Genomic DNA, 25,980 nt, shown 5'->3' with positions numbered 1-25,980 from the left:
TCAAGACTGGAGGGTTGACCTGCAGGGCCCTGGGATAGCTGAGACTGGAAACAGACTACTGATGTTCACGTGGCAGACGAGCGACAGGAAAACCTAGGCAGCAGGAGAATGATGACTGAGAGCCTGTAGTGTGTGTTCTGAGGGGGAAAGTGGGCCAGGCTATCCCTGCTGCAGGGTGTGACAATGGCCTGCTGGACCACTCAAGCTTCTTTCCTCAGGGTGTCGGCACTGTGACCGTTTCATCACTGTACTACAGCTCATCTCCCTTGTGCTCTTGGCTGCCCTCCTCATGGCTGTCCTTGTCAAAGGTCAGGAAACTTCACAGTTGGGGCTTCTTGCTCTCACCTTTCAGCATGGGTGTGGAGGTGACACTGAAGATGTGACTGTGGTTTACATGCCTTCTGGGAACAGGGTCTTCTCAAGACTCCTGTGTGGCAGGAACGGAGTGGTTTCAGGGGCATCATCTGACTGCATTTTGCCTGTGATTAGAGTTCCCTGGGTACCAGGATTCCTCATCTTCAAATGAGACAAATTCAAATAAGAACATGATGTTCTTGCAGACCCAACACATGTCAGTTAGGTCATAGTCTGCTCTGCCATTAAATATTATTATTTGAGAATTTCACACATGAATATAATATTTCAACCAAGTCCACTATCTCCTCCCTGCCCTCCAGGTCCTCCCTTGTCCTCCACCCCTTTTTCCTCCCAAGTTCCTGCGCCCCTTCATTTTCATAGTCCCCTGAATCTACTTCCTGTATCCACAGACATGGGTGTAAGGCCATCTTCTGGATTATGAGTAGTCTCCAGGGGCTGAAGAGACTGGACTCTCCTTCCCACAGCAGCCATCAATTGCTAACCATTGCCCACCTAGTGTTGGGGATTTGTCTGTCCTTCTCCATCTATTATGGATGATTTCTGACTTAGCTTAGGTTTGAGTTGCAGGCACAGCACTGTGCATCTATGTGAGCACCAGGCCTGTTGAGTCCAGAGAACACAGCATTGCAGCATCCTCCTCCATTGCATCTGCCCATGACAGGCTTCCTGCCCCTCCTATGATGATCCCTGAGCTTCTGGTTAGGGTTGTGTTAGAGATGTCCCTGTGTGATGAGATCTCCATAGGATCTTACAGTTTGCACATTGAGTGGTTGAGTCTCTGTGTCAATCACAATTACTGCTAGGAGCCCCTAGGGAAGCGTTGAGAGCTTCTGGTCGCTCTAAATCCTGGATCCCACAGGCTGGAGCAGTCAGCCCTAACTCCTAGCAGCTCTCCTTTTCCCGGTCAGAGAGCTGAAAAGCATCTGTGTGTGGTTTTTGGCTCCCAGGGTATGGGACCTGACTGCTCTGTGCTCTTTGTCACCTATACCACATTGAATGAATCATGTGGTGAAATGTCCTGTGACTCCCTGAAAATGTAAGGAAGTCAGCCATTTCCTGCATTAGGGGAACTTCTCTGAAGGACGCTGTGGTCTTGCCCTGTCATCCTGAGGGGAAGGCTGTCTTTCTTACTCTTACTTGAAACTCTTTCCCAGGTGTTAAAGGGAAGCCTCTCTTTTACTTTATGGAACTTTTAAATTGTTTTTCATTTAGTAATGTGTTTTTTTTTTCCTAATGCTCTCCAACCTAGAGTCCTGGTTACAGGCTTGAAGCCCTTGTAATAGAGCTAATCCCTGAAGGGGAGTTTGTGTCAGGCTCTGTCCTGAACCAATGGCTTCCTCTCTTCTACATTTATCAACATTTAATGTTTCCATCTTCACTTTCTTGTCATAGACCCTGATGTTCCCAACTCCCAGGAGCAGGAACAGGAAAAGCAACGCATCCACCAGGAACTAGACCACCTGAAGGCTGGTCTAGGTAAGTGACCAGAAAAAATGGTTTCCATGTGGTAGGAGGTGACTTCAGAGACTGGGTCTCCAGTCCCTCAGTTTCTTTACCTGTTGAATGGGAACACAGAGTGACCTTAAAGTTGGCACTCACTAGACCCAGAGCCCATGCACAGTGAAGACACTCAGTTAAACCAGACTCCTGTCTCTGCTCTGACATTTCAGGTCCCCGCTGTTCTCTGTTGTTATGTGATGTGGTAACAGCCTTGTAGGTTACCCTGGAGGGAACAGACTCAGAGAGTTAAGAGGGGAATGGGTGTACAAGTGCTTACCTGACAAGCATGAGATCTCAAGTTCAGATCCCACACACCCACATAGAAACTGAGCACAGCTTCACAGGCCTATGACTCAGGGGGTGTTGGGGAGACAGGAAGATTCTAGGGCTCACTTGATAGTATGACCAAAACAGAGAGCTCCATGTTCAGTGAGAGAACCAGTCTCAAAAGAGAGGATAAAAGGAAGCAAGGGAGGAAAAAAGGAAGGCAGAGAGGGAAGGAGGAAGGGAGAGAGAGAGAGGGAGGCACGCAGGAGGGAGGGAGGTAAGGGTGGGGTTAGGCCTAGCTCTATAGACATGCTGGTTGGCAGTAACTTGCTGGACCCAGTAGGGTGAAGCAACAACGCCTCAAGTTGGCAGGGTCATTCTGAAAGGAGGGGGCTGAAGGGTGGGAGTGGTGAACTTTTTTCCAAAGACTGAATACAATATTCATGTGGTAACAGTCAGCTCTCTGAAGGAGAATGGAGAGGGATACAGGAGTGCATTGGAGAGAGGAAATGGAAGGGGGAAATGGGATAAGTTATAATTTCAAAATAAGCAAGCCCCAAAAGATATTGTCTGCATGTACCAAATGTTAAAAACTAAATAACATATTTTTAATTAAAATTTTATTTAAATTATGACATCATTTTCCTCCTTTCCTTTGTCACTCCTCCTTTGACATCCCCTATCTTTCTCATGTTGATGGCCTGTTTCTCTTTATTTTTATTGTTATATATACATATATATATATATATATATGTATATATATACACACACACATATATATACATATATGTATATATGACATTTTTAAAAAAGAGAGAATGATTGAGGAAGATTTCCAACAGTTACTTTGACATCCACTTGGTACCACACAGTACAGTGCACATACACATACTAGTGCACACACATGCACACATATGCACACACACACATACACACACATGAATACAACATACAAACAAAACCAAAACAACAACAACAACAAAGCAGGAAGAACACACACCACAAAAGATAGAGTATGTTCCCCATATGCAGTTTCAATCTCCAGGACCTGAAGGCTGAAACATGGATACCTCTATGTGTTCAACTTGAACCACTTCCCCAACAGACAACCTGTGCCGCCCCTGCCCCTGGGACTGGACCCTCTTCCAAGGAAACTGTTACTTCTTCTCCACATTCCAACTGCCCTGGAAGGACGCTGTCAATGCTTGCGAGGAAGTAGGGGCCCAACTTGTTGTCATCAAGAGTGATGAGGAGCAGGTATATTGTGTGGACATGGTCCTGGCTAGGTAGAATTTTCCAGATCAGTATTCTTTACTGCACATGAAAAGGGAAGATACCACAACTGTGGAAAGGGAGGGGCTGGTCCAACAATGTGCACTCAGATAAATACAAAATGATACCCTGGATGCATGAATTAGGGAACACTAAATATGAAGGGGACACTTGTTGAGGGCTGGACAGTTTAATAAGTACTTCCAATTGGTGTTTATAGCTCTGATTATGACCTGTGGGATGACTCAGTGGGTAAAAGTACTTGTTACCAAGCCCAGGGATCTGAATTGAATCTCTGACCTTCTTGATAACAACAGAACCAACTCCAATCCGTAGAGATGTCAAAAACCTAGGAAAATACAACTTTTCTAAGTTTGGGGAGCTAGTAACAAGTCACATTATTTTAGTTCAGCCAAGCATATGAGACAAAGGGGAGCCAAATTCTCCATATTAATATCTGTCAAGTTACAACACACACTGTATCTAAATTTTCTGTCTCAGAGAGAGCCTGTGTGAGGTCTGGCCTGATCATCATATCCGTGTCTCTGCATGCATGCATGTAAAGTGTGAGTAGGGTATCGTAGCACATGTGTGGGTTTGCAAGCTGAGGGTCTAACTGCAAGCAGACCTTGGATACTGAGAGGGCAAATGTAGGAAATGATGGCAGATCCCCATCATGGCTTCTCTTTCCTCTCAAGGGCTTCCTGAAGCAGACCTCTAAGAAGAAAGGCTATGCCTGGATGGGGCTGTCAGACATGAAACAGGAAGGCCAATGGCTGTGGGTGGATGGTTCACCGCTGAAATGGAGGTAATACAGTGTGTTTGGGGTGAAACTATGTCCCAAAACACAGTTGTGGTTCCAACCTGATCCTTGATCTGCTAGGCATGACAAGGAATGACAGCTTCTTGTTGGGATGTGTGTTGAGATGAGTTCAGATGAGTTAGCAGTGTGGTCAGCAGTGCAGGATTTTCTCCCTACAGGAGTGTGACTAGTTCCTATTCACTGAAGGGGTGGCTGGAAACTCAGGTGAGGAGTCAATGACCCTCCCCAACCCCTCCTAGTAGGAAATGTGAACTGTCCACCAGAACAATCAAGATAGGTTTTGCAAGCAGAAACAAATGATGGCACGAAATGGAGATTGTTTTGCTCAAAAGTCTCAGTTCTGAGGCAATGAATGATCTAATGCAGAGTACTTAGAGAATCTGAAAGACAGGAGTGTGCTTGCCTTCAAAAATGCAGCTTGACACACTTAAAGACAAATGACAATGTGGGAGCTACCTAGGGTTTGTTCCATACCATGGTGAATGTGAAAAGGGACAAGTGAATGGGAAGAAACAGGGACACTTGTAAACCAACCTACTCTGAAATGTCAGTGGGTGAGGAGATGTCACAATGTTCCATTTCCTGCAAGAGACATGCTTACAGATCACCAAAGAATACAGATAAGCAGGACATCTGGGCCCTTGATTTCCCCAGCTCGTGCTGGCTTGTCAGGAGATCTCAGTTTACATAATGGTTAGAAAGTTACAGAGGAGCTGCTACGTAATGAGCCATGTATCAGGGATGGCAGGGAAGAAATCTCAAGCTCCAGGATATTTTCTAGACAAGGCTTTGTGTCCTGACTCAATTGATGGGAATTTGGAAGGAAGCTACACTAGATGTTGGGAAGACTGTTCCTTGCTGAACAACTTAACCAATGAGGAATAAAGGGGGACAGAAAAATACAGTAAGGAATATAAAAACCACTGCTCTGCATCAAATCTGCACGGCAGCCATTTTTTGCTTCTTGCCAGGCTGCCACCAGATTCTCCAAAAGCAAAGATGGAACTGCCTCCATTTCACATTTTAAAGTCTCTCAAATTCCATGTTGTAGAATAAGGTTTTTCATAGAAATAACTTAGGCATGCCATCAGATTCTGGGTGAGGTATGGCTGTCATATGTACATGGAGTAGATGTGAAAGCCTCCTAATGCCCCAAGTTAGAAATATTGACAGCATAGTGCTGGGACAGAAGCTCATGTTATTTGGGGGTTTTCAATTTCAGGAAATATTGGGCTCCAAAGGAGCCCAATAACCTGGTTGACGAGGACTGTGCAGACTTTTCAGATAATGGATGGAATGATAACTTATGTTCCTTGGAGAAATTGTGGATCTGCAAGAAGCCTGCATCTCATTGTTCTAGGTGAAATCTATCCATCTCATGGTCACTGTTTGACCAATATTTTATCACTTAGTCAAACTTTAAGTGCATTCATTCCAGTTCCTTCTGCCTTTCTGTAGGTACTGGGCTTTCAACAATAGCCCTGGCTCCACTTTCCACACACTTTGTCCCCAAAGGCTTGGGCCACTCTCTGCCCTCTCCTGTGCCTACAGTTTACTTTGGTTGAGGTTGTGGTTCTGAACCATATTTTCAGCTATCTTCCTGGATAATGTTCTGCATGGATCACCATTTGTGGTGGTTTGACTGAGAGTGTTCCCCAGAGGCTTGATAGTCAGCCCCTTGTTCTCCAGTAGGTGGTGCTGTTTGAGGGTTCTATGGAATCTTAGCAGCTACAGAAAGCAAGCACATCAGTAGGGATGGGTTTTGGAGTTTATATTCTCACCTCACTTGCTGTTCTCACTGCATCCTGTGTGTGGGTGACAATATGATCAGCCAGCTTCCTGTTCCTGTGTCATGCTTTCCCTTTCCCTGCCTGTTACTTTGCCTCTGTGAACACTAATGACTCTATCTGTTTGGAACCATTAGCCAAAATAAACTCTTCCATCCCTATATTGTTTCCTGTCTTGGTATTTTATCATAGCAGCAAAATGTATGTCAATCAGATCCATTGCTTAAAAAATGAGAGTTGATGCAAAGGAATCAGGTATATTCAACAATTGCCTCCCTTGAACAGGAAGGGTTGTCACCACCTAAGTTTCATCTTGGGGAGCCCAAGTATGCTAATGTCCTTTATTAGGAGAGGAAGAAGCTACAGGGAGAGCATAAGCAGTAAGGCTATCTGATGAGTGAAACTTCCTTATCTACAGTATATGTCTCTGCTACCCTCCTAACTAGAGTGTTGAAGCTCATCCTGACCTATGCATCAAGTTGCTTTAGTTTTTTTTTAAACAGATGTGTTACTTTCAGAAAGTTAAACCTGGAAGCCACTTATAAGCTTCTCTTAGGATATATCTAGGAATAGAGTAGAGATCATATTGAGAAAGTATTCTTGCAATGAACAGCAGTTAATTTAGAGGTGGTGACTGCCAAAGATGTTGGGAGTAAGTGATAGTTGTGGGTTCATCTCTAAGAAGACATATAGTCATCACTCTGTAAGGCTCAGGGAACATTTAAGAAGAGGGTACAGAAAGTATACAAGCGTCAAGGGCTACACAAGTGAAATTCTCTAGTATCCATGCAACTATTTGCAATCATGAACTCACAACAGCAGTGCCTGCACTGGACCCATGCAAGATTTGCCCTATCAGTTAAGGAATGGGAAGTGCCCGCAGGGCCCTATCCATTACCTCAAAACAGCTGTTAATAGGTTCTGACAGAGGAAAATCATTGTCTCTGGTTGTGTACCCATTGCTGAGCCCACCAGGTACCAATGGATAACACCAGACCCCGGTCACACACATTACCTTACACAAATAAATAGATATGGGCAAGAGTGAGATTTGTGAGAGGGTAGGGAGTGGACAGAGGTGGTAGGGAGATGGAGGAGGCTGACAATGAGAAGAACAAATTTAATGAATAGTTACAAAAGATGGCCACCAGGGACTGGAGAGATGACTCAGTGGTTAAGAGTTCTTATTCCTCTTGAAGAGGGCCTGAGATCTGTTGCAAGCATCCACATTGGGTGGCTCCAAGTAATCTGTAAGTCCAGTTGCAAAAGATGTAACAACCTCTTCTGATGGCTGCCCAAGCATGAGCACTTGAGTTCAAATGTCCAGAACCATGTTTTAAAATGCCATATATGGCTGCAGCCCTGTAGTGGTGGAAACAGGAGGATCACTGGGGCTGGGTCCTGACACTGTAGCTTCAGATTCAGAGAGACTCTGTATCAAGAGAATAAGATGGAGAATGATAGAACAGATCACCTGAAATTCTCTGGCCTCTGTTCATGCACACAGACAAATGCACGCGCCCTCACACACATAGGTGTGCAGTACATATGAACATATGCATGTCAGCATGTAGGTGCACACATGCATGCATGCCATCACACACACACACACACACACACACACACACACACACACACACACACTTGTAATAACCTAACACCTGTGAACTCTATCTTCATGATGCCAACATCAAACCTCCCTAAATTCATGTATGGTCTTATGTGTGCCACAATCTACCAGATGCCCAGAATCTCCCTCTGGCTTTTCCATTGCTGCTATCCAGGTCCCCCATTTCTCTTCCTGTGGGAAAGTATATTCAGAAAGTAAGGAGTGGATGGAAGATAGAATCTGTGATCCTGAGCAGTATTGGGCATTAAGGAACAGCAGAGAATGTGATCAGCTCCAAAGGAAGCAATTGTGTGTCAGTGGTCTACCCTGGAGGAGGCTCAGCTGAGCCTCTGAGGATTTTGTGTAGGGACAGCATCTCAGGTTTCAGTATGCTGATGTTGCCATTCATGTTCTTTCCATTCAAAGAAATAATTATTCAAGCAATGTCCATGTTCAATAGCTTTGCAAAGAGAGCAATATCATGATCTGAGGAGATAGAAACACCTCTTCCCAGGCCCTATTTGTGGGAATGTAAAATAGTGAAGCCACAGTGGAAATCAGTATGGAGGTGCTTCAAAACACCCAAACTAAGAGCACCGCATGATTTAGCAATATGACTGGAGATACAACTCTGAAGGGATAGAACTGAGTGCATGCTGGAGACCTGCACATACTTTATGAGGCACTCATAACTAGGGTCTGATTATATCTATTAATAGATTAAAAGAGGCCAGGCATTGGTGGCGCATACCTTTAACCCCAGCACTTGGAAGGCAGAGGCAGAGGCAGGCAGAACTCTGTGAGTTCAAGGCCAGGCTGGTCTACAGAGCTAGTTCCAGGACAGGCTCCAAAGCAATACAGAGAAACCCTGTCTTGAAAAACAAAACACAAAACAAACAAATAAAAATATATTCAAAGACTTTAAAATAGATTGTCATGTGTGTGCACATGTATGTTTATGTATGTATGTGTGTGAGCATCACTTCATCATCAAGAAGAATGAAATCGTGTCCTTTTCAGAAAAATAAGTTGGAGGTTGCTATCATCATGTTAAAGAGATCATTGCATAATAGTGGAGAAATAGAAAAAAACAGAAATGACACAGCCCATGCAGGGTGAAGCTATCCATAGCCCCACACAGCTCCATAGGCCATTATATGGTGGAGAAATGGAGAGGAAGAGAGGATGAAAGTCGGTTCTGCATAAGTGAGGGAAGTGAGGAATGGACTGAGGTGGGCCCTCTGCTTGCCATCTGGGACCAGGGTGATGTCAGGGCCTGTGCTGCCGCCTAGGGCCATGTCTGAGTTCATGATCTGACTGCATCCAGGATCTGTGTTAATATTCATAACCCATGTTGCCACCAAGAGCACAAGTATACCTGGAGTATCAATACATACATGCAGAAAGAAACACATTTTTTCCCCTCTACTATAGAACACATAATATAAAGTTGTCTCAATAAAGTAAGCATAAACCAGCAAGATTGGCTATATTAAATGGCATAAATTAAGTCGATACATTTAAGACCATAAAATATCTTCTACTTAAATGGACCAACCAGAAATCAATAATGGAGGCATGATGGTGAGTCTCTACCACTTGCAAATTAAACACTGTACTTCTTTTAAAATTTTCCTTAGTTTTTCTTTAGCGCGCGCGCTCACGCATGTGTGTGTATTCTGTCCTTCCCCTGTGTAGATCCTGAAAATGGAAATCAGATTGTGAGGCCTGAGGGAAGATATCTTTACCTGCTATACTGCTTTTTGTTGTCAACTTAACACAAACTAGACTCACCTGGGAAGAAGAAAACTCAGTTAAGGAACTGCCTGCATCAGATTGACCAGCGAGGAACTGTTTTGACTGGTGATGGATGAGGCAGAGCCCAGCCCACTGTGAGTGATGCCATTCCTAGGCAGGTGGGTCTGGGATGTGAAGAAAGCAAGCTAAGCATGAGCCTTGAAGCAAGCCCATAAGCAGAGATCCTCAATGCTTCAAGCTCCTGCCTTGAGTTCCTGCCTTGGCTTCACTGGATGATGGGAACCTGTGAGAGGAAAGAAACCTCTCTTCCCAAGCAGTTTTGATCAAGCTGTCTATCTCAGCAACATGAATGCTAATTAGAACACCTGCTGAGCCATTCTGCTACCCTAAACAACACTTCTGATTACTAAGTAATCAGAAGTAAGCCTTCAGGAAATACTTGCAAATAGTACATCAAAGAAAAGGCCTCCCATCCAGTGTTGATAGAACTCCACAAGCAGGAAATGAGGATTCTAATTTTATGAGTTTTCAGAGTCTCAAGTTGATCCAACCTCAACTCAAAAAGGTCATTGTATGCAATGAAAACAGATTATCTACTTCCACATAACAGGTCCATCTGCAGCCACTCAAACACTATCCTCAAGAGATAAAGTTGGAAGGAAGGAAGGACTTGTTTAATCCAAGAGAATATCATTCCGAAGAGATGGGAAGGAATTATTGTCCTGGGTGTCACTCAGCTTCCTGTTGTTGTGACAGAACACCTGCAAAATCAACTTAAAGGAGATAAATATGTCTGGGATTGGGCTTTTCAGATGTTCAGTCTTCGGTGACTCGGGCCTATTGCTTCTGGGTTCTGGTAAAGCAGACAGACCATCATGGCAGAGAGCTTGCTGATGCTCTCACAGGAGCCAGAATGGAGAATGTATTACTCAGGCCTCTCTAGAGGACCAGAAGCAACAGGTTTCTGGATTTCGAATGATTGGATTCTAAAATCCAATGACTTCTTGGGTTTGGCTTACATGGTAGGCATGGGCCCTGACCACCTCACACCAGAGTGACCAGCAACCAGGTAGTTACTCAGTTTATGAGGCTGGGTATCTCACCTGTCCCTGCCTGGCACCAAAGGCCTGGAAGATCCTTGGAAAGTTGCTAGTTCTTATTTCACTTTGGAAAACTGAAAAAAAAAAAGGGCTCAGTAAGAAGTTAACAGAAGCAGCAACAGGGTTGTATGATGGGAGATGTCATTCTGTAAACATGTTTCTCTTATTGGTTAATGGATAAAACACTGTTGGCCAATAGGAAAGCAAGATAGGTGGGACTAGGAGACTAGGAGGAAAGATGAAGTAGTTGGGAGGAGATTGAAGATGGAGGACGGAGAGAGAAGAACACCAGACCCTCTCTCCAGTGAGGTAAGACTACGTGGAAGTACTTACATTAATAGAAATGGGTTAATATTTAAGACAGAGCTAGCCGATAAGAAACTAGTCACTGGCCAACAGCTTTATATCTAATATAGAGTCTCTGTGTGTTATTTGGGGCTGGTGTGGTGATGGGACCAGACTGGCAGGAAAAACCAACTCATAACAGTTGTATATGCCAATTGAGAAAAAGGGGGGGGAAGGAAAGAATTTCCTTCTTCCATGTCCTTTTACCTACTGTGGTTTGGAGGGAAGGAGATAGAGATATCCAAAACCTATGTATGTCCCCAGGGACCTACTTCCTCCAAATGGATCTAACTTCCAAATAATACATTCAAGTATCATCATGACCTAATGAAGTTAAAACTCTCATGATCCCATCACTTCTCAAGGCCCCACCTGAGCACTGTGCTGCTCTGAGGATTGTGAAGGATAGTTTCAATAGTCAACTTGACTCAGTCTGGAATTCAAGATCAGATTATTGTGTAAGTCTGGGGGGGTATTTTCTTAATTACCTCTGAAGGGGGTAGACCCAGTCCATAGTGGTGGCACCATTCCTTAGGCAGGGGGTCCTGGAGAGTGTAAGACTGCAGAAGGAGAGCTGAACACAGACATGCATGCACAAATCCATTCCTCTCTGCTCCTGGTATGGGTGCAATGTGGCCAGCTGTCTCTATCTGTCACTGTGGCTTTCCTGACCAGATGGACTGTAGCATTTTCTCATCTAAGTTGCTTTTGTCAGAGTATTTACAGCAGCAACAGAAAAAGAAGCTCAACAAAGACCAAGCCCTCCATGTATGAGAAACCTATGTCTGTCTGACCTCCTTTCTGCTGCCAAGACTCCTGACACACCCAGAAGAGGGGAGGGGTGAGTGTAAGAGCTGAAGGAGGAGAGGAGAGCTGTGAAGTGTGGTCCTCTGGACATGACAAGGCTGCTGCACTCCTGAATTCATGGTGACTGTGGTTACATGTCTAAGACATGTGTGAGATGAAACCAGTTAATAACTCTACCAGGAGAGGAAAAGCTCTCCCTGTGACCTACCACCAGCTGAGGAGCTACTGACAGGTGATGGCTGTGGGAGGAAGAGGAGTCATTTTTCCTTGGGTGAGGCCACAGTAGGTTGTCCTTGCCCTGGTGGATGACCAGACACTTGTGTGCATATAGAAAGCATTAATTGGATTCAGTGCCTTACAAATAAGCAAACAAATGAGTAAGATTCACAAAGTGTTTGTAAAGGAAGGAAAAGAAGCGGGGGGGGGGGGACACGGGGGAGAGGCTTTAGCCAGGAAGGTTAATGATTAAAGGAGTATTTGTCATTAATTCTGGGATTATCCTTTCTCCTGCTGGAACATCCTTGAAAACACAGTCATCTTCATCTACTAGGTCAGACCCTGCAGCCCCTCAGACGAACTCACTATTTCTCTAGAGTCAAATCCTAGTCCATGTGCTGGTTAGTTGTGTCAAGTTGACACAAACTAGAGTCACCCACTGTCTCCCCTGTGGTGTCTGCTGCTGTGGTAAAATACAGTGGCCAAAAGCATCTTGGGAGGAAGGGGTTTACTTCATCTTAAAGCTTATTACCCATCATCCAGGGAATTCAGGGCAGGAACTGATACTCAATCCTTGAGATGCCCCAACTCCTGGCCAAACAGAATTGGATGAGGTTTCCCTTTCAGCTCTGGACAACAAATTGGTAAATCCCAGCAGCACTCATGTGGAAATGACCCTGCCAGTGCACAGGATTCCAGAGCTGTGGAGTCACAGACCTCCACTGAAGTTTCACTTCACACTGCAGATAACACAGGAGCCCAGAAGGAAACATCCACTTGGAAAAGCTGGGACAGAGCCTGGGCCCCAACAACAGGATCAGCCACCATCCTCAACAGTGCAATTAAAGACTATTAATAGTGGAAAGTAGAAATGGAGATGCATCCAATATAGCCACATTGGGAAGAGGAACAGAGAGGCAGTGAGTGCATCCTCACTCCTAAGTCCATCTCCTAAGCTGGATCGGGTTTAAGCAGAGGGCCAGAGGTGTGTAGAGCTGAGCAGTCTCAGTCAAGATGTGGCCTGAGCCCTTCATCATCGTCTAAACCCCAGCCTCTCATGAGATGGTCTGACAAGATATAAGAATAGTGTGAAATGTCTTCCTGGGGACATCACCTCCAACTGGCAACAGGATTTCAGTCTTAGTCTCTTCCCAGGATAGCACTTCTTCAGAAAATTGAAATGTCTTGGGGTCCATTCTTTCGAAAGTTTGATAGCCAGGGAGGGCATAAGTGTCTCTTTTCATATTTCCATTCCTCTGAAGATTCATTGCACACATTAGCTTTGCTTCAGGTGACTGACACATTTCACCAAAATGTCCAACATTTATTTTACTCAGGCAGTTTGTGCACCTGGAAACGGGTGGCTTTAACACGGACTCAGGGCTTCCACTGTTGGAGGGTTTCCATGAAACTCGGGTAATGAAAAGCTCTGCAAGACCCTGGACTTCTGGTTTATGACACTGAGGTTGTTCTCACTTCCCAATCTACAGAATTCTCCAGGTTTGCTCTGCTAGAGTTCAGAGAGGAGGTCTGAGATGGGCCTGGATAAAGATTTTATTTTTTAAAACATGCACTTGTACATACCTATAATCACACACATATAAGGCAGTATGCACAAACACACTCATATGTCTCCATGTGTACACATGCATTTGTCTGTAAGTACACACACACACACACACCCCTGCATTTAGGCACACACATGCACCTGTCAGCACACACACTGTATGTATGCATGTACCTCCATACAACACATACGCACCAGCATCTATACACACACCTGCATCTACACACACACTTGCATTCATGCATATGTGCATGCACACACACACTGACACACACACATCTGCATGTGCCCACACTCATGCAAAGTGATAAATAATGGCAGGTACTAAATAAGCATAAGCACAGATGATTCAACCCTGTCGTTCATTGGAAATTACTGAGTGAGGAGACCAACAAACCTGAAGCAGAAAACCATGGGAACAGTGTTTGGTGGAGACTGTGGTTCCCTAGAGCTAGGTGACCCCCTTTAGTTCATGGTGTATTATGAAGCAGCTTCATAACAAGTTATTGTTTTTGCTCACAGCACCCCTACAGTATAATCACATCATATTGGGGTGACCAAACTCTCTTGACTGCTCATCCCATACCTTCTGAGATGATGCAGCAGCTTTCTTCTCCTTTGCTTCCTATGGTTGCAACATGAGCCATGTCCTCAAGTTCTGGTCACTCTCACTTCCACACCTAGATGGATTGTAAGCTCAACTGGATGCCAGCCAATACTAAAGCCCAAATCCCTCATGTTTCTTTGAGTAACTTTTCGTTAAGTATTTTGTCGCAGCCCTGAAGGAAGCACCTACCACACTCCACAGCCCTCCCCTACATTCATGGAAAGTCCTGCTGGGTCAGATGCTCACCACCTCCCTCCAGCCTCTTCTGGTGCTGATACCCACTTCCCTTTTTCTCTTTCTGAGTTTAGATTCAGAGAGCAAGGAACAGATGTGTGGGAAATAAAAGCTGATGTCGCTGACAGTCAAGAGCACTGAAGGACAGTAGCAATGATGAGTGATTCCATGGAAGCAAATAAGAAACAGCAGCCAGGCCTCCTAGGTGAGGTGGATAAGGGGAGGGTGGCAGCTTGGGTCTCAGAGAGTCTACCTCTGGCCTTTACACACAGTTACATAAGTGTGTACACACACACATACATATATACACATACACTGGAGTGTGTGTGTGTGTGTGTGTGTGTGTGTATTAGCTGTAAAGACAAGCCTGGGTCAGGAGCCAAGAAGAGGTACAAGTCTTTTGGAAGAGTCTTGGATTCTGGAGAATTAGAAGTTTCTCTAGGTTCCTGAAATCTAAAGGCCTAGAGACTTGACCCTGGGCTCCAGAGCTCCAGAAAGGTGAAGTCTGGAACCAGAATTGCTGTTTGCTGGGGCAGAGGTGAGTGGCAGCCTTGTTGTGAGATCTCCCCTCCCCCACAGGGTGGCTGAGCCATAGCCATGGCCTCCTGGTGCTGCATCTCTTCTCCATCGTTCTCCTGACTGGGCTGCTGGTAGCTGTTCTTGTTCAAGGTCAGGCAGGAATGGGGATCTGGGAGTGAAGTGGTGGTGGTGGGGTTGGGAGGTTGGGGGGTTGTTGAGAGAGTGGCTCATACTGCTGCCTCTAGGGGCTTGCCCACACAGCAGCAGAAGAGGGGGTGGGTAAGAGACAGGGTCAGCGAGGTCCTGGGTTCATTTCTTGTGATTCTGTCATCTCTATGTGTTAATTTGTTTCTCTTTAAATGTGATAAAAGATATTCTAGATGTACGTCCAGTAACGGATGGAAGCAGACACAGTAACTCACAGCCAGGCACTGGGCTGAGCTCCTGGAGTTCAGTTGAAGAGAGGGAGGAGGGATCATATGAACAAGGGGGTTCAAGACCATGATGGGGAAAACCACAGACAGCTGACCCAAGATAGTAGGAGCTCAAAGACTATGTATGGACTGATATCTGGGACTGAACTTGGCCCTTTGATTGGGGGTGACAGTCATGTGGCTTGATAGTTGGGAGACCCCTGGCAGTGGGACCAGGACCTGTCCTGGTTGCATGAACTGGCTTTTTGGAGCACATTCCCTATGGTGGGATACCTTGCTCAGTCTCGGAGGGTGGGTGGGGCTTGGTCTTGCCTGAACTTGGCATGCCAGACTTTGTTGACACCCAAAAGAAAGCCTTGCTCCTTCTGAGGAGCAGAGGGGAGTGGGAAGGCAGACAGGTTGGGGAGAGGGTAGGGAGGAGGAACTGAAGTTAGTATGTAAAATGAAAACAAATTAAATAAGAAAAGAAAAGAAAAGATATTCTGTTGCAGGAATCCAGTGCAGGTCATAGCATGCAATAAGTATTTTCACAATTTTAGTTTCTGATTCTTCTTGTGTAGGTTTCAAGGGCCCCAGTTCCCTAAGGAATGAGAAAATCTACAAACAACTGATACAGTTGAAGAGTGGAGTGGGTAAGTGACCAGAAATAAGACCTCCAAGAATATGATAAGGTCTCCTTGTGAACACACTATGTTTGAGGCCTCACTTTCCATTTCTGTGGGGACTTGATGGCTCAGGGGATAAAGTGCTTGCCATTCAGAATCTGAGTTTGAGCCACGTAGCCTATGTTTTTAAATAAGAAGGCATGGGGATGCTTGATTCTACTTCTAGCCCTGGGGAAATGGAGACTGGTGGATCCCTCAGACTTGCTGCCAGCCCGCTTAGTGCACTTACACACCTTTGCACACACAAATGCATATGTGCACAAATAAGCAAATGAATTAATTAAATGGAACACAGGGCAACAGCCAGGGAATGATTTTGTGGTCTCAGTGGGTGACACACACAACAGGCACTCAGTAGTCACAGAGGTGGCCCACATCAGCAACCCTCAATGTTCCCAGGGCTGTGCACATAGTAGGTACTTACTGTTCACATTGGCCATGGTCATAGTAGTCGAGATAGTCTCCTGGCCTCGGTTTTGAACTCTTAAGTTCCTACTTCCCCCAGGATGCAGTGTTGGTGAGGGAGGGCCCTGTCTCTGGAAGGCTGCAGCAGATGCAGAATCATGCACATCCAAGTGTGGGTCCCTCCTGATCCATCTCCCCCCAATAGACAGCCTTTGCCGTCCTTGCCCCTGGGAATGGACACTCTTCCATGGAAAGTGTTACTTCTTCTCCAAGTCCCAGCGTAACTGGAACGATTCCTACACTGCCTGCCAGGAAGTGGAGGCCCAACTAGTCATCATCGACAGTGACGAAGAACAGGTAAACCCTATGGGCTTCCTTATCCCAGGACAGGGCACTGTCTGCGTGTGCAGGCCATGGTTGGCCACAAAGTGCTTCTGTTAGGGTCTGTTTACTGCACTTGGAAAGGGAGGGAAGAGGTGGAAATGAGGGTTCCCAGCACCAGCTGAGTGGATACACCAAGTCTGAACATACTCTAATGCTTCAGAAAACCTAAACTCTAAGTCATGGGTCACGGTTTCTCCTACTACAGCTGTGCTAATGGAGCTAGAGGGGTTGCCCAATGCTTAAGAGTACTTGATACTCTTATGGGGTGTCAGTTTCTAACACCCATGTGGTTCACCCACAACCACCTGAAATGGGTCTTCCCACTTCAGTTTATCCACATAACACCTGACAGTGTGCTAGGAGGCCTTTCTCCTAGGAGAATCTCTGCTCTATCAAGCTGACAATTAAAACTAATCACATTGTTCCAGCTGGCATGCTAGCCAGGAGATAGCAAATTGTTCCCTGGGTGGAAAAAATATCCAAGTGTATACTTTCCGTCAGTTTCTCTGGTGTCAATTATGCAAGTGTGTACTCATGGGACACCATTGACAGTGATGAAAGTGGCTGCACACGGCTAAACCCTCATGGGTGAGTTTCTTTGGGCATACTCATCACTGATAATGGCAATGCGTTCAGAAACATGTGTGCAGACTCCAGCTGTGCACAAACTGTGCGTCAGTCTTCATTTGGCCGTAAGATGCAGGTGTGGGAGGGACTCAGACTCTAGAGCATATGTCAGGGGATGCTCTCAGGTGTGAGTCAATGCTGGTGAACCTCGAGGAACACATGGGGGAATAAAGTAGATACCCTCTCGACCTCTCTCCTTCCCTTTCAGTCATTCCTGAGTGTGATTTCTAAGAATAAAGGATCCGCCTGGCTGGGCCCCTCCAACCTGAAAGGCACGTGGCAGTGGGTAGACGGCTCACATATGAAAGACAGGTAGCCCTGGGAACATGGAGCATCACAGAGAGTGGGATGAGACTGTGAACCTGACCCCAGCTCTCCTCTGAGTGCCTTGCCACTCCCTCTCTCCCTTAGCTTTAAGTGTCCATGACATTCATTGAGTAGAGAGAGGGGGGGGCTTCTTCATATCCACGTTGGTGTGTCCCTTAAAATCCCCAGAGTGGTAGGAGTAGTTTGCAATTTGTTATTAAATATAGTGGGTCAAATAATTGGGGAGGGAGAAACCTCAGCCAATAAAGTGATGACTTTGCAAGAATGAGAACCTGAGTTTTATCCCCCAGAACCTTAAAAAACAAAAGCCGGTGTCATGTAACACCAGCAGGGTTACTTGAGAATGAGGATGGTTGGTCATGATGCAAAAAGTGAAGGAGATGTTATCAAGAGACTCTGGGAAAACTGCTCACCACACAATTATGAATATCTGAGTTCAGATCTCCAACACCACATTAAAATAATTGGTATGGTGACATGTACCCTGGTATTAGTACTAGGGAGGTCAAGACAGAGCAGTTTCTAGGGCTTATTGGCCAGTGAGTTTAGCTTCATTGGTGACCTTCAGGTTCAGTGAGAGACCCTTTCTTTAAAAATATAAGGTGGAGACTGATGAGGTGCTTGATCAATAAAGTGCCTGACAAGCAAGCATGAGGGCCTGAGTGTGATTCCCTTCACCCACAAACAAAACAAAACAAAAATCCCTGAGGTGATAGCAAGCATCTGTTACCCTAGCACTGAAGAACAGTGACAGCCAGATCCCTGGAGCTCACTGACTAGCTCACCAGCAATCAGTGACCTCAAGAGACCATGTGCATCTAGATGTGGTGGCTCACGCCTTTAATTCCTGCACTCACGACACAGACGCAGGAAGATCTGTGAGTTTGGGGTCAGCCTGATCTACACAGAGAGTTCCAGGACAGCCAGGGCTACACAGAGAAACCCTATTTCAAAATAAAGATAGACAAGAAGTAAAGTGAGGAATAACCAAGGACCACAGCCTGTGTAACTTCTGGCCTCCACATGTACACTTACATGTGTGTGTTCACACAATCACACACACACAAACTCACACACTCACACACACACATATACACATGCACCAATCACTTTAAAATTAAATACAATTGATGAAGACACCATGCATTGACCTGCGCGCACGCACACACACACACACACACACACACACATGCACACACGCACATGCACAGATAAAGCTATACACAAACATGTACTCATGTGTCATACACAGCAAACACATACTTATTCTCTCACACAGAGAAAGGAAGGAGGGAGGGAAAGAGAGAGAGATCTTGCTGAGGTCTTACCTCAGGAAGAAATAAGTAATGCAGAGATAAAAAGATAAGAAGAATTATCTCTTTTAAGCTAGTTTGATAGGGGACCAGGCAGGACAGAAACTTCCATCCACACCATTTAGTGGGGTCTGTGTAAGGGATGTCTATAATGAATGTCACAGAATGTAGCTGAAGGACAGGTTCACATTATCATGGGTGTGAGTTTGTGAAATATGTGGACATATTCATGTGTGTGTGCATGGGTATGTGAAGATGCATGTGCATGTGTGTGTACATACAGGGGTCCAGAGATTGATGTTTGGTATCTTCCTCTATCACTGTTCACGTTATGTCTCATTACACTTTAAAATGTGTGTGTGTGTGTGTGCACATACACACACACATACAAGTGCTATGTGCCTAGATGCCAAAAGATGGAATTGGGACCCCTAGAGCTGAAGTTATATGTTGATTGAGCCACTCTACATGAGTTCTGGAAACCTAGCTTAAGTCCCCTAGAAGACCAGCAAGTGATCTTAAACTCTTAGTTATCTCTCCAGACATATCTCATCCTTTCTCTCTCTCTCCCCCTCCCTCTCTCTCTCTCTCTGTGTGAGAGAGTGTATGTTTGTGTGATGTGTGTGGTGTGTGGTATATGTGCGTGTATGTTTGTGTGTACATCTTCATGTGTGTGAGTGGGGGCATGTGTGTGCTATGCTGGTCAGAGAACAGCAGGGTCACTTGCTGTTCACTTCTGTGTACTCTAGGTTAGCTGGCTCACTGGCTTTCATAGGTTCTCCTCCTCTGCCTCCCATCTCACTTGGATTACAGATGAGCACTCTTATGCCATGCTTTACTTGGGTAGTAGAGATTTGAACTCAGGTCCTCACACTTGCACAGTGAGCACTTAACCCCCTGAGCCATCTCCCCAGCTCCTCTCATGGGTTTTACAGCTTCATGAAGTATCAGAAGGAAACGCAAGGTGACAAAGTGGAAGCAGAAGTCTGTGCAGAAGTTACAGATGGACTCTGGACCATTGACAGATGTGAACTTAAGAAATTTTGGATCTGTGAGAAGCCTGAAGCCCCCTGTCCAGCAAGTAAAGTCTGATCTTCCCACAGTCCCTGAAGCTGGATATCCCTGGTAGATGGCAGCAATTTACCTACATAGTGAGATTTGAACAGTAGCTCTGGGACTCCTGTGTGTCAGAGACCTTATACCCTATGGCAGTGATTCTCAACCTTTCTAATGCTGTAACCTTTTAATACAGTTCCTCATGCGGTGATCTGCAAAACAAAGCTATTTCATTGCAATTTCATAACTGTAATTTCTGAATCATAATGTAAATCTCTAATATGCAGGACATATGGTATGCAGTCCCCTACAGGGGTCATGACACACACACAGGCTGAGAACCATGGCCCCATAGAATTAAATAATTCATATTCTCCCTCCAATGTTTCTGTATGTTGTGCCACAATTTTCTCCACTTGAAACATTCTACCCTAGAAGGTAGCTCATTGAGACACAGGGGGTCTTTGGGTAGATAAATTACTCAGCAGTTAGGTGCACTTGCTGCTCTGGCAGAAGACAGGGGCTTATGGAGAAATGGATCAATAGTGCAGAGTTCTTGTGGCTCTTGCAGAGGACAGGAGTTTGGTTTTCTACACCCAAATTAAATGCTTCACAACCACCTGTAACTCTAGCTCCAGGGCATCTGGCATCCTCTTTTGGGCTCGATAGGTACCTGCACTCAGGTGCACTTGTTTTACACAGACACATATATACACATAATTAAAAATAAACATAAAGTATTTTTTTTTTAAAAAAAGAGACACAAGAAGTTCTATAGGGAGTCTCATTTAGACTCAGGAAGAAAATGCACAAGACTCAAGAAGTTCCTGAAACTTACCAGATTCACAAGGGGCCTTCCTCCCTAAAGTTACATATAAAGAACAGTAAGGAGAGCCTAGAAGAGGAGACTCTCTGATCTGTGCAGCTGTCTACATGTCACAGATTTCATGAGTCATCATTTACGTGATAGCACAGCAGTCTCTGAGTTATCCCTGTTCATGTATGTAACTCTTCATACCACTTACTGTGAGTAACCCCAATAAAGTCTTTGGTTCTCAAACTGGACTTTGGTCTGTTGTCTGTTTTGTTTTCTTGGGTGAGGACACATCTTTTTATGTCTCCCCAGGGGTAATGACACATAGCATAAAGTTCTCCTTGGCTCTGAGGTTATGGTTGTGAGACACATGTGCTGATGTATGTATGTATGTATGTATGTATGTATGTATGTATGTATGTATGTGTATGTATAGATATCCTTAACAAAAAAAAAAGCTAGCCACTAATTAGCCACAGAGACCAGGCCAGGCAGTGGTGGCACATACCTTTAACCCCAGCATTTGTGAAGCTGAGGCTGGCGGATCTCTGTGAGTTCAAGGTCACCCTAGTTCTACACGAGACTGATCCAGTCTAAAAGAGAAACAGATCCCGATGGTGGCTCACACCTTTAATCTCAGTACTTGGAGGTCACATGCCTTTAATCCCAGCACTAGGGAGGTGGAGACAGGAGTGATATGGCTGGGCAGAGAGAGGAATATAAGGTGGGAGGAGGCAGGAGCTCATGGCATTCAGTCTGAGGATTCATAGGGACAGAATAACCCCTTTGGTCTGAGGATTCAATAGGTGTAAGAACTAGTGGCTGGGCTGTTCTGTTTCTTTGATCTTTCAGAATTGACCCTATATCTGGCTCCAGGTTTTTATTATTAAGGCCAATTAGGATCCATGTTAAACCAACACTCATGATAAACATTTGGTTCACATAGTTGAACTTTGGTGGTATCTTTATTTTGGTCTGTCATCAGTTCCTCGTCTGAGATGAATAGACATTGGTTCATGTCTCCCCAGAAATAGTGTCACACAACAGATATATTCTGATTTGCACAAGAGATTGTGCATAACACCCACTTGGTAACACTACATGTTTATTAGTTTTATGAGTTCTGGGTATGATCTCACTAACTCACTTCTGACTGTGTTTATTGCATCCAGCATGTGGTTGCAAATCACACATCACTTCTTCTCAGCTCTGTATTGGATGCCATCCTCTTGGTGGCTTGCCCTCAACCACAGCAGCAGCAGTACATGCATGAGGGAAGTCAACAAATGCTACACCGCAACTATGATTTCCACCACAATGCAACTTTTTTATACATTGGCCAGAACCCCAGTGGGGATTCACTTTGGCAGTGCTAAAAGCAAGTTGCTTACTTGTGATTTTTCTCCATGTAAGGTGTTTGAGACCCACTCGTTTATATTTTATACTCTCCTGTTCCATTTTAGTCCTGAAAATTCTATCAAACCATTCTGCTACCAAACACTATCCAGATACATTCTCCAGAGCAGCAGTGGGTTCCCACTAAACGTACCAGCTCTTTATCACTTTTAGTGACCAGGAGTTGGGCCTCAGCCCCCTGGCAAGTCATGAAAGAGTCACTGGGTGGTATCTTGAGCATATTTGAGATCTCAAAGCCCACTTCCACAGTGACACACTTCCTCCAACAAGGCCATACCTACTCCAACAAAGCCACGCCTCTTAATAGTGCCACTCCCTCTGGGCTTATGGGGGTCAATTACATTCAAACGACCACAGTGCCTATTGTGTGCATGGCTTCTGTGAACGCCTAGTGCATAGTATGTGCACCCCATGTGAACACTGAGTTCTGAATGTGTACATGATTCCTGTTGACACTGAATGCCCATTGTATGTGTATGGCTCCTGTGAGCATGGAATCTCTGCTGTGTCACAGTCCCTCTGAACTCTAAGTACTTGTGCTCACAACCCTATGAACACTGAATGTCTGCTGTGTCACAGTCCCTATGAATAATGAATGTCTGCCGTATGCATGGCCCTCATAGACATTGACTGTCCACTGTGTGCATCGCTCCTGTGAACAGTAAATGCCTACTGTGTACAAAACCACTGTGAACATTAATGCCTACTGTATGCACAGGGCCCTATAAGCCCTGAGTGCCCACTCTATGCACTCCCCTGTGAACACTGAGTGTTCTGTGGCTGATGCCTGTGAGCACCAAGTACCTACTGTGCACTCCTTAGGATCAGCTAACAGTTTGTTGGCTGTTATCTTGTATGCCCGTCTTGTAAATGAGGAAACAGTGTATCAGACAGGGATGATGGTTTATGATCAGTGAACCACCAGAGACCTTCAGGCCCTTGGAGACCTGTGTTCTGGTTACTCACCTACTGCAGACTTGAGCTGGGTCTGGTCCTGATAGATCTTTTCTAGCTTTGATTCTTCCTTCCACTGGCACTGAGGAACCCTGGAGATCAATAATTAACCACATGGTATGTGCTGTGCCTGAACAGGCTTTCAGAGACACCATGTCAGAGTTCTAATGTCAAATGTAGTCCTATAAGAAGTGGACTAGCCCCCAAACCCACAAGAGTCTGCATTGCAAATACAAATAGAGAAGGGACCCTCCCCTACCCCTCATTCCTCTTCTTCCTACATCACAGGTGAGGGGGACCCTAAGGAGTAAACAGATGTCACAGAAGGACCCAATCCCAGCTTTATCCCACCTTCCACAACAATTGTACTATCCCAGACGAAGGGACATCCCTTGTGCAACCCAAACCTCAATCCTGCCCTGACCTTGAAGAGGGCGAGGGAGAGAAGCTTTAACAGCAGAGAATGAAGCCATGACCCAAATGCTCTATGGGAGAGAGGATGATGAGAATTCTTGCCTCAGATTGACCCAAGGATAGGTTCCTTTCCAGAACACGGTTCTTCTTAGACCCTGATCTATCTCCAATGCTATTGAATCCACTGGAGCACAGTTGGGATCCAGAGCCATTAATGCAGTGTCTGGTACTATGAGTCATTAGCTTCTCTCTGAGTGGATAAAACATTATCAATCAGAGCCCCAATGGCCACCTCCTCCAGAGCTCACAGAGTTCCAGCCCAGCCTCACCCAGAGCATCCACATGCCCCAAGTACCTACATGCCCAGGGCATCCACATGCTACATCCTCCATCTCTTGGAGCCCTTCATGATCACCATTGTCAACCAGTGTCAGTGATTAGTGATTGTGACTGCTGGAGATCATAATGTCTACTTACCATGCCTTATTCTCATTCCCCCAAAATGACTATGAAGGAAGAGAAACAAGGAAGTTGGTACCACATCAGAAGAAGGGGGACTAAACCTTCCACACAGCTATCACTGCCATACATTCCATAAATTTGAGTGAGGGGGAGGAAGGCTTGAGGTTAATAACAAAGAACTGGTCATAATGTAGCCAAGATGTATTGTCACTAATGGTATTGGGAATTAGTCTTCATTGTTCACATTGATTTAGTGTCTAATAGACATTTTTAGTTATTATTCATTTTGTGGGGTTGTATTATGCACATAATGGACAATTTTGAAGTCAGCGCCCTTCGTTTTTTTAATTTTTTTATTAATTTACTTTTTACATTCCAATCCCAGTTCCTCCTCCCTCCTTCCCTTCCACTCCCTCCACGTTCTCCTCCTCTCATCTGCTTCATGGAGAGGGTAAGACCTCCCCTAGGAAGTCTACTAAGTCTGTCCCATCATCACGTTGAGGCAGGACCAATGCACCTCTCCACTCCCCATACCCTAGGATGGGCAAGGTGTCTCGCCATATAGAATGGACTCCATTAAGTCAGTTGTGCATTAGTGTTAGATCTTGAACCCACTGTCAGTGGCCTCATATATTGTCCCAGTCACATCATTGTCACCTATATTAAGGGAGTCTAGTTAGGTCTTATGCGGGTTCCTCATTTGTCAGACTTCATTTGTCAGATCTCTCACTAGCTTGGGTCAGCTGATTCTGTGGGTTTCCCCAAAATAGTCTTGACTCATTTGTTCATATTTTCATATTTTCACTCCTCCCTCACTTCAATTGTACTCCAGGAGCTTGGCCCATTGATTAGTTGTGGATTTCTGCATCTTCTTCCATCTGTTTCTGGAGGAGGGTTCAAGCTTCTCTGGGGTTATGGATTGTAGGCTGAGCATCTTTTCTTTTATATCTGGTATCCATTTATAAGTGAGTAAATACTATATTTGTCTTTCTGGTTTTGTGTTACCTCACATAGGATTTTTTTCTAGTTCTGTCTGTTTGCCTGAGAATTTTAGGATGTCATTGTTTCTTACCACTGAGTAGTACTCCATTATGTAAATATATCACATTTTCTCTACCCATTCTTTAGTTGAGAGGCATCTAGGCTATTTCCAAGATCTGGCTATTACAAATAATGTTGCTACGAACATAATTGAGCAAATGTCCTTATGGTGTGAATGTGCCTCCTTTGGGTATATGCCCAACAGTGGTATTGCAGAGTCTTGAAGTAGATTGATCCCCAATTTTCTGAGAAATCACCATACTGATTTCCACAGCAGCTGTACCAGTTTGCATTCCCACAAGAAATGAAGGAGTGTTCTCCTTTCTCCACATCCTCTCCAGCATAAGCTGTCATTGGTGTTTTTGGTTTTAGCCATTCTGACTGGTGTAAAACAGAATCTCAGAGTGGTTTTGATTTGAATTTCTCTGATGTCTAAGGATACTGAGCATTTCCTTAAGTGTCTTTCTGACATTTTCGATTGTTCTGTTCAGAATTTTCTGTTTAGATCTGTACTCCATTTTTTAAATTTATTTTATTATTTTACATGTCGATCCAAGTTCCCTCTCCCTCTCTCCCTCCCTCCCTCTTATCCTCTCTGACCCCTTTCAAGCACCCTGACCACCCTCCCCTCTCATACCCCCACCCCAATTCCACATGTAGGGCAATGGTATCCAGGTGGGGTCATGTAAATCTGTCAAGTCATTTGAAGTAGGGACTGTCTCTAGGTTAAGGCAGTATCCCTCCATGGGGGATGTGTCCCCAAGGTCCTTTTGTGCACCAGGAATACATCCTGGTTCAACTGTCTGAGGTCCCTTAGACTGCTCATTCCTTCTGGCTGAGACCTATATTCAGGGGGGCCTGAGTCAGTCCCATGCTGGA

General features: G+C 45.0%; 1 protein-coding gene across 1 annotated transcript; it reads left to right on the top strand.

Moving 5' to 3' along the window:
* The first annotated feature begins 353 nt into the window (after positions 1 to 353).
* Positions 354 to 5,626, top strand: LOC127237083 (CD209 antigen-like protein C). Its single transcript, XM_051205117.1, has 5 exons — positions 354 to 357; positions 1,771 to 1,854; positions 3,251 to 3,402; positions 4,116 to 4,225; positions 5,463 to 5,626. Exons 1-5 carry the CDS (start codon positions 354 to 356, stop codon positions 5,602 to 5,604), a joined length of 492 nt encoding a protein of 163 aa, XP_051061074.1. The 3' UTR covers positions 5,605 to 5,626.
* The last annotated feature ends 20,354 nt before the right edge of the window (positions 5,627 to 25,980 follow it).

This window comes from Phodopus roborovskii, unplaced genomic scaffold, assembly GCF_943737965.1.
Source record: "Phodopus roborovskii unplaced genomic scaffold, PHOROB, whole genome shotgun sequence".
NCBI lineage: Eukaryota > Metazoa > Chordata > Mammalia > Rodentia > Cricetidae > Phodopus > Phodopus roborovskii.
Note: the sequence above shows the minus strand (reverse complement) of the source record. Positions and strands in the feature narration are given on the sequence as shown.

Excerpts from the sequence above, each read along its gene's own strand:
- LOC127237083 (XM_051205117.1), top strand. Across the intron at positions 1,855-3,250 it reads CCACCTGAAGGCTGGTCTAG|ACAACCTGTGCCGCCCCTGC; the intron begins GTAAGTGACCAG and ends CTTCCCCAACAG. Across the intron at positions 4,226-5,462 it reads GGTTCACCGCTGAAATGGAG|GAAATATTGGGCTCCAAAGG; the intron begins GTAATACAGTGT and ends TTTCAATTTCAG.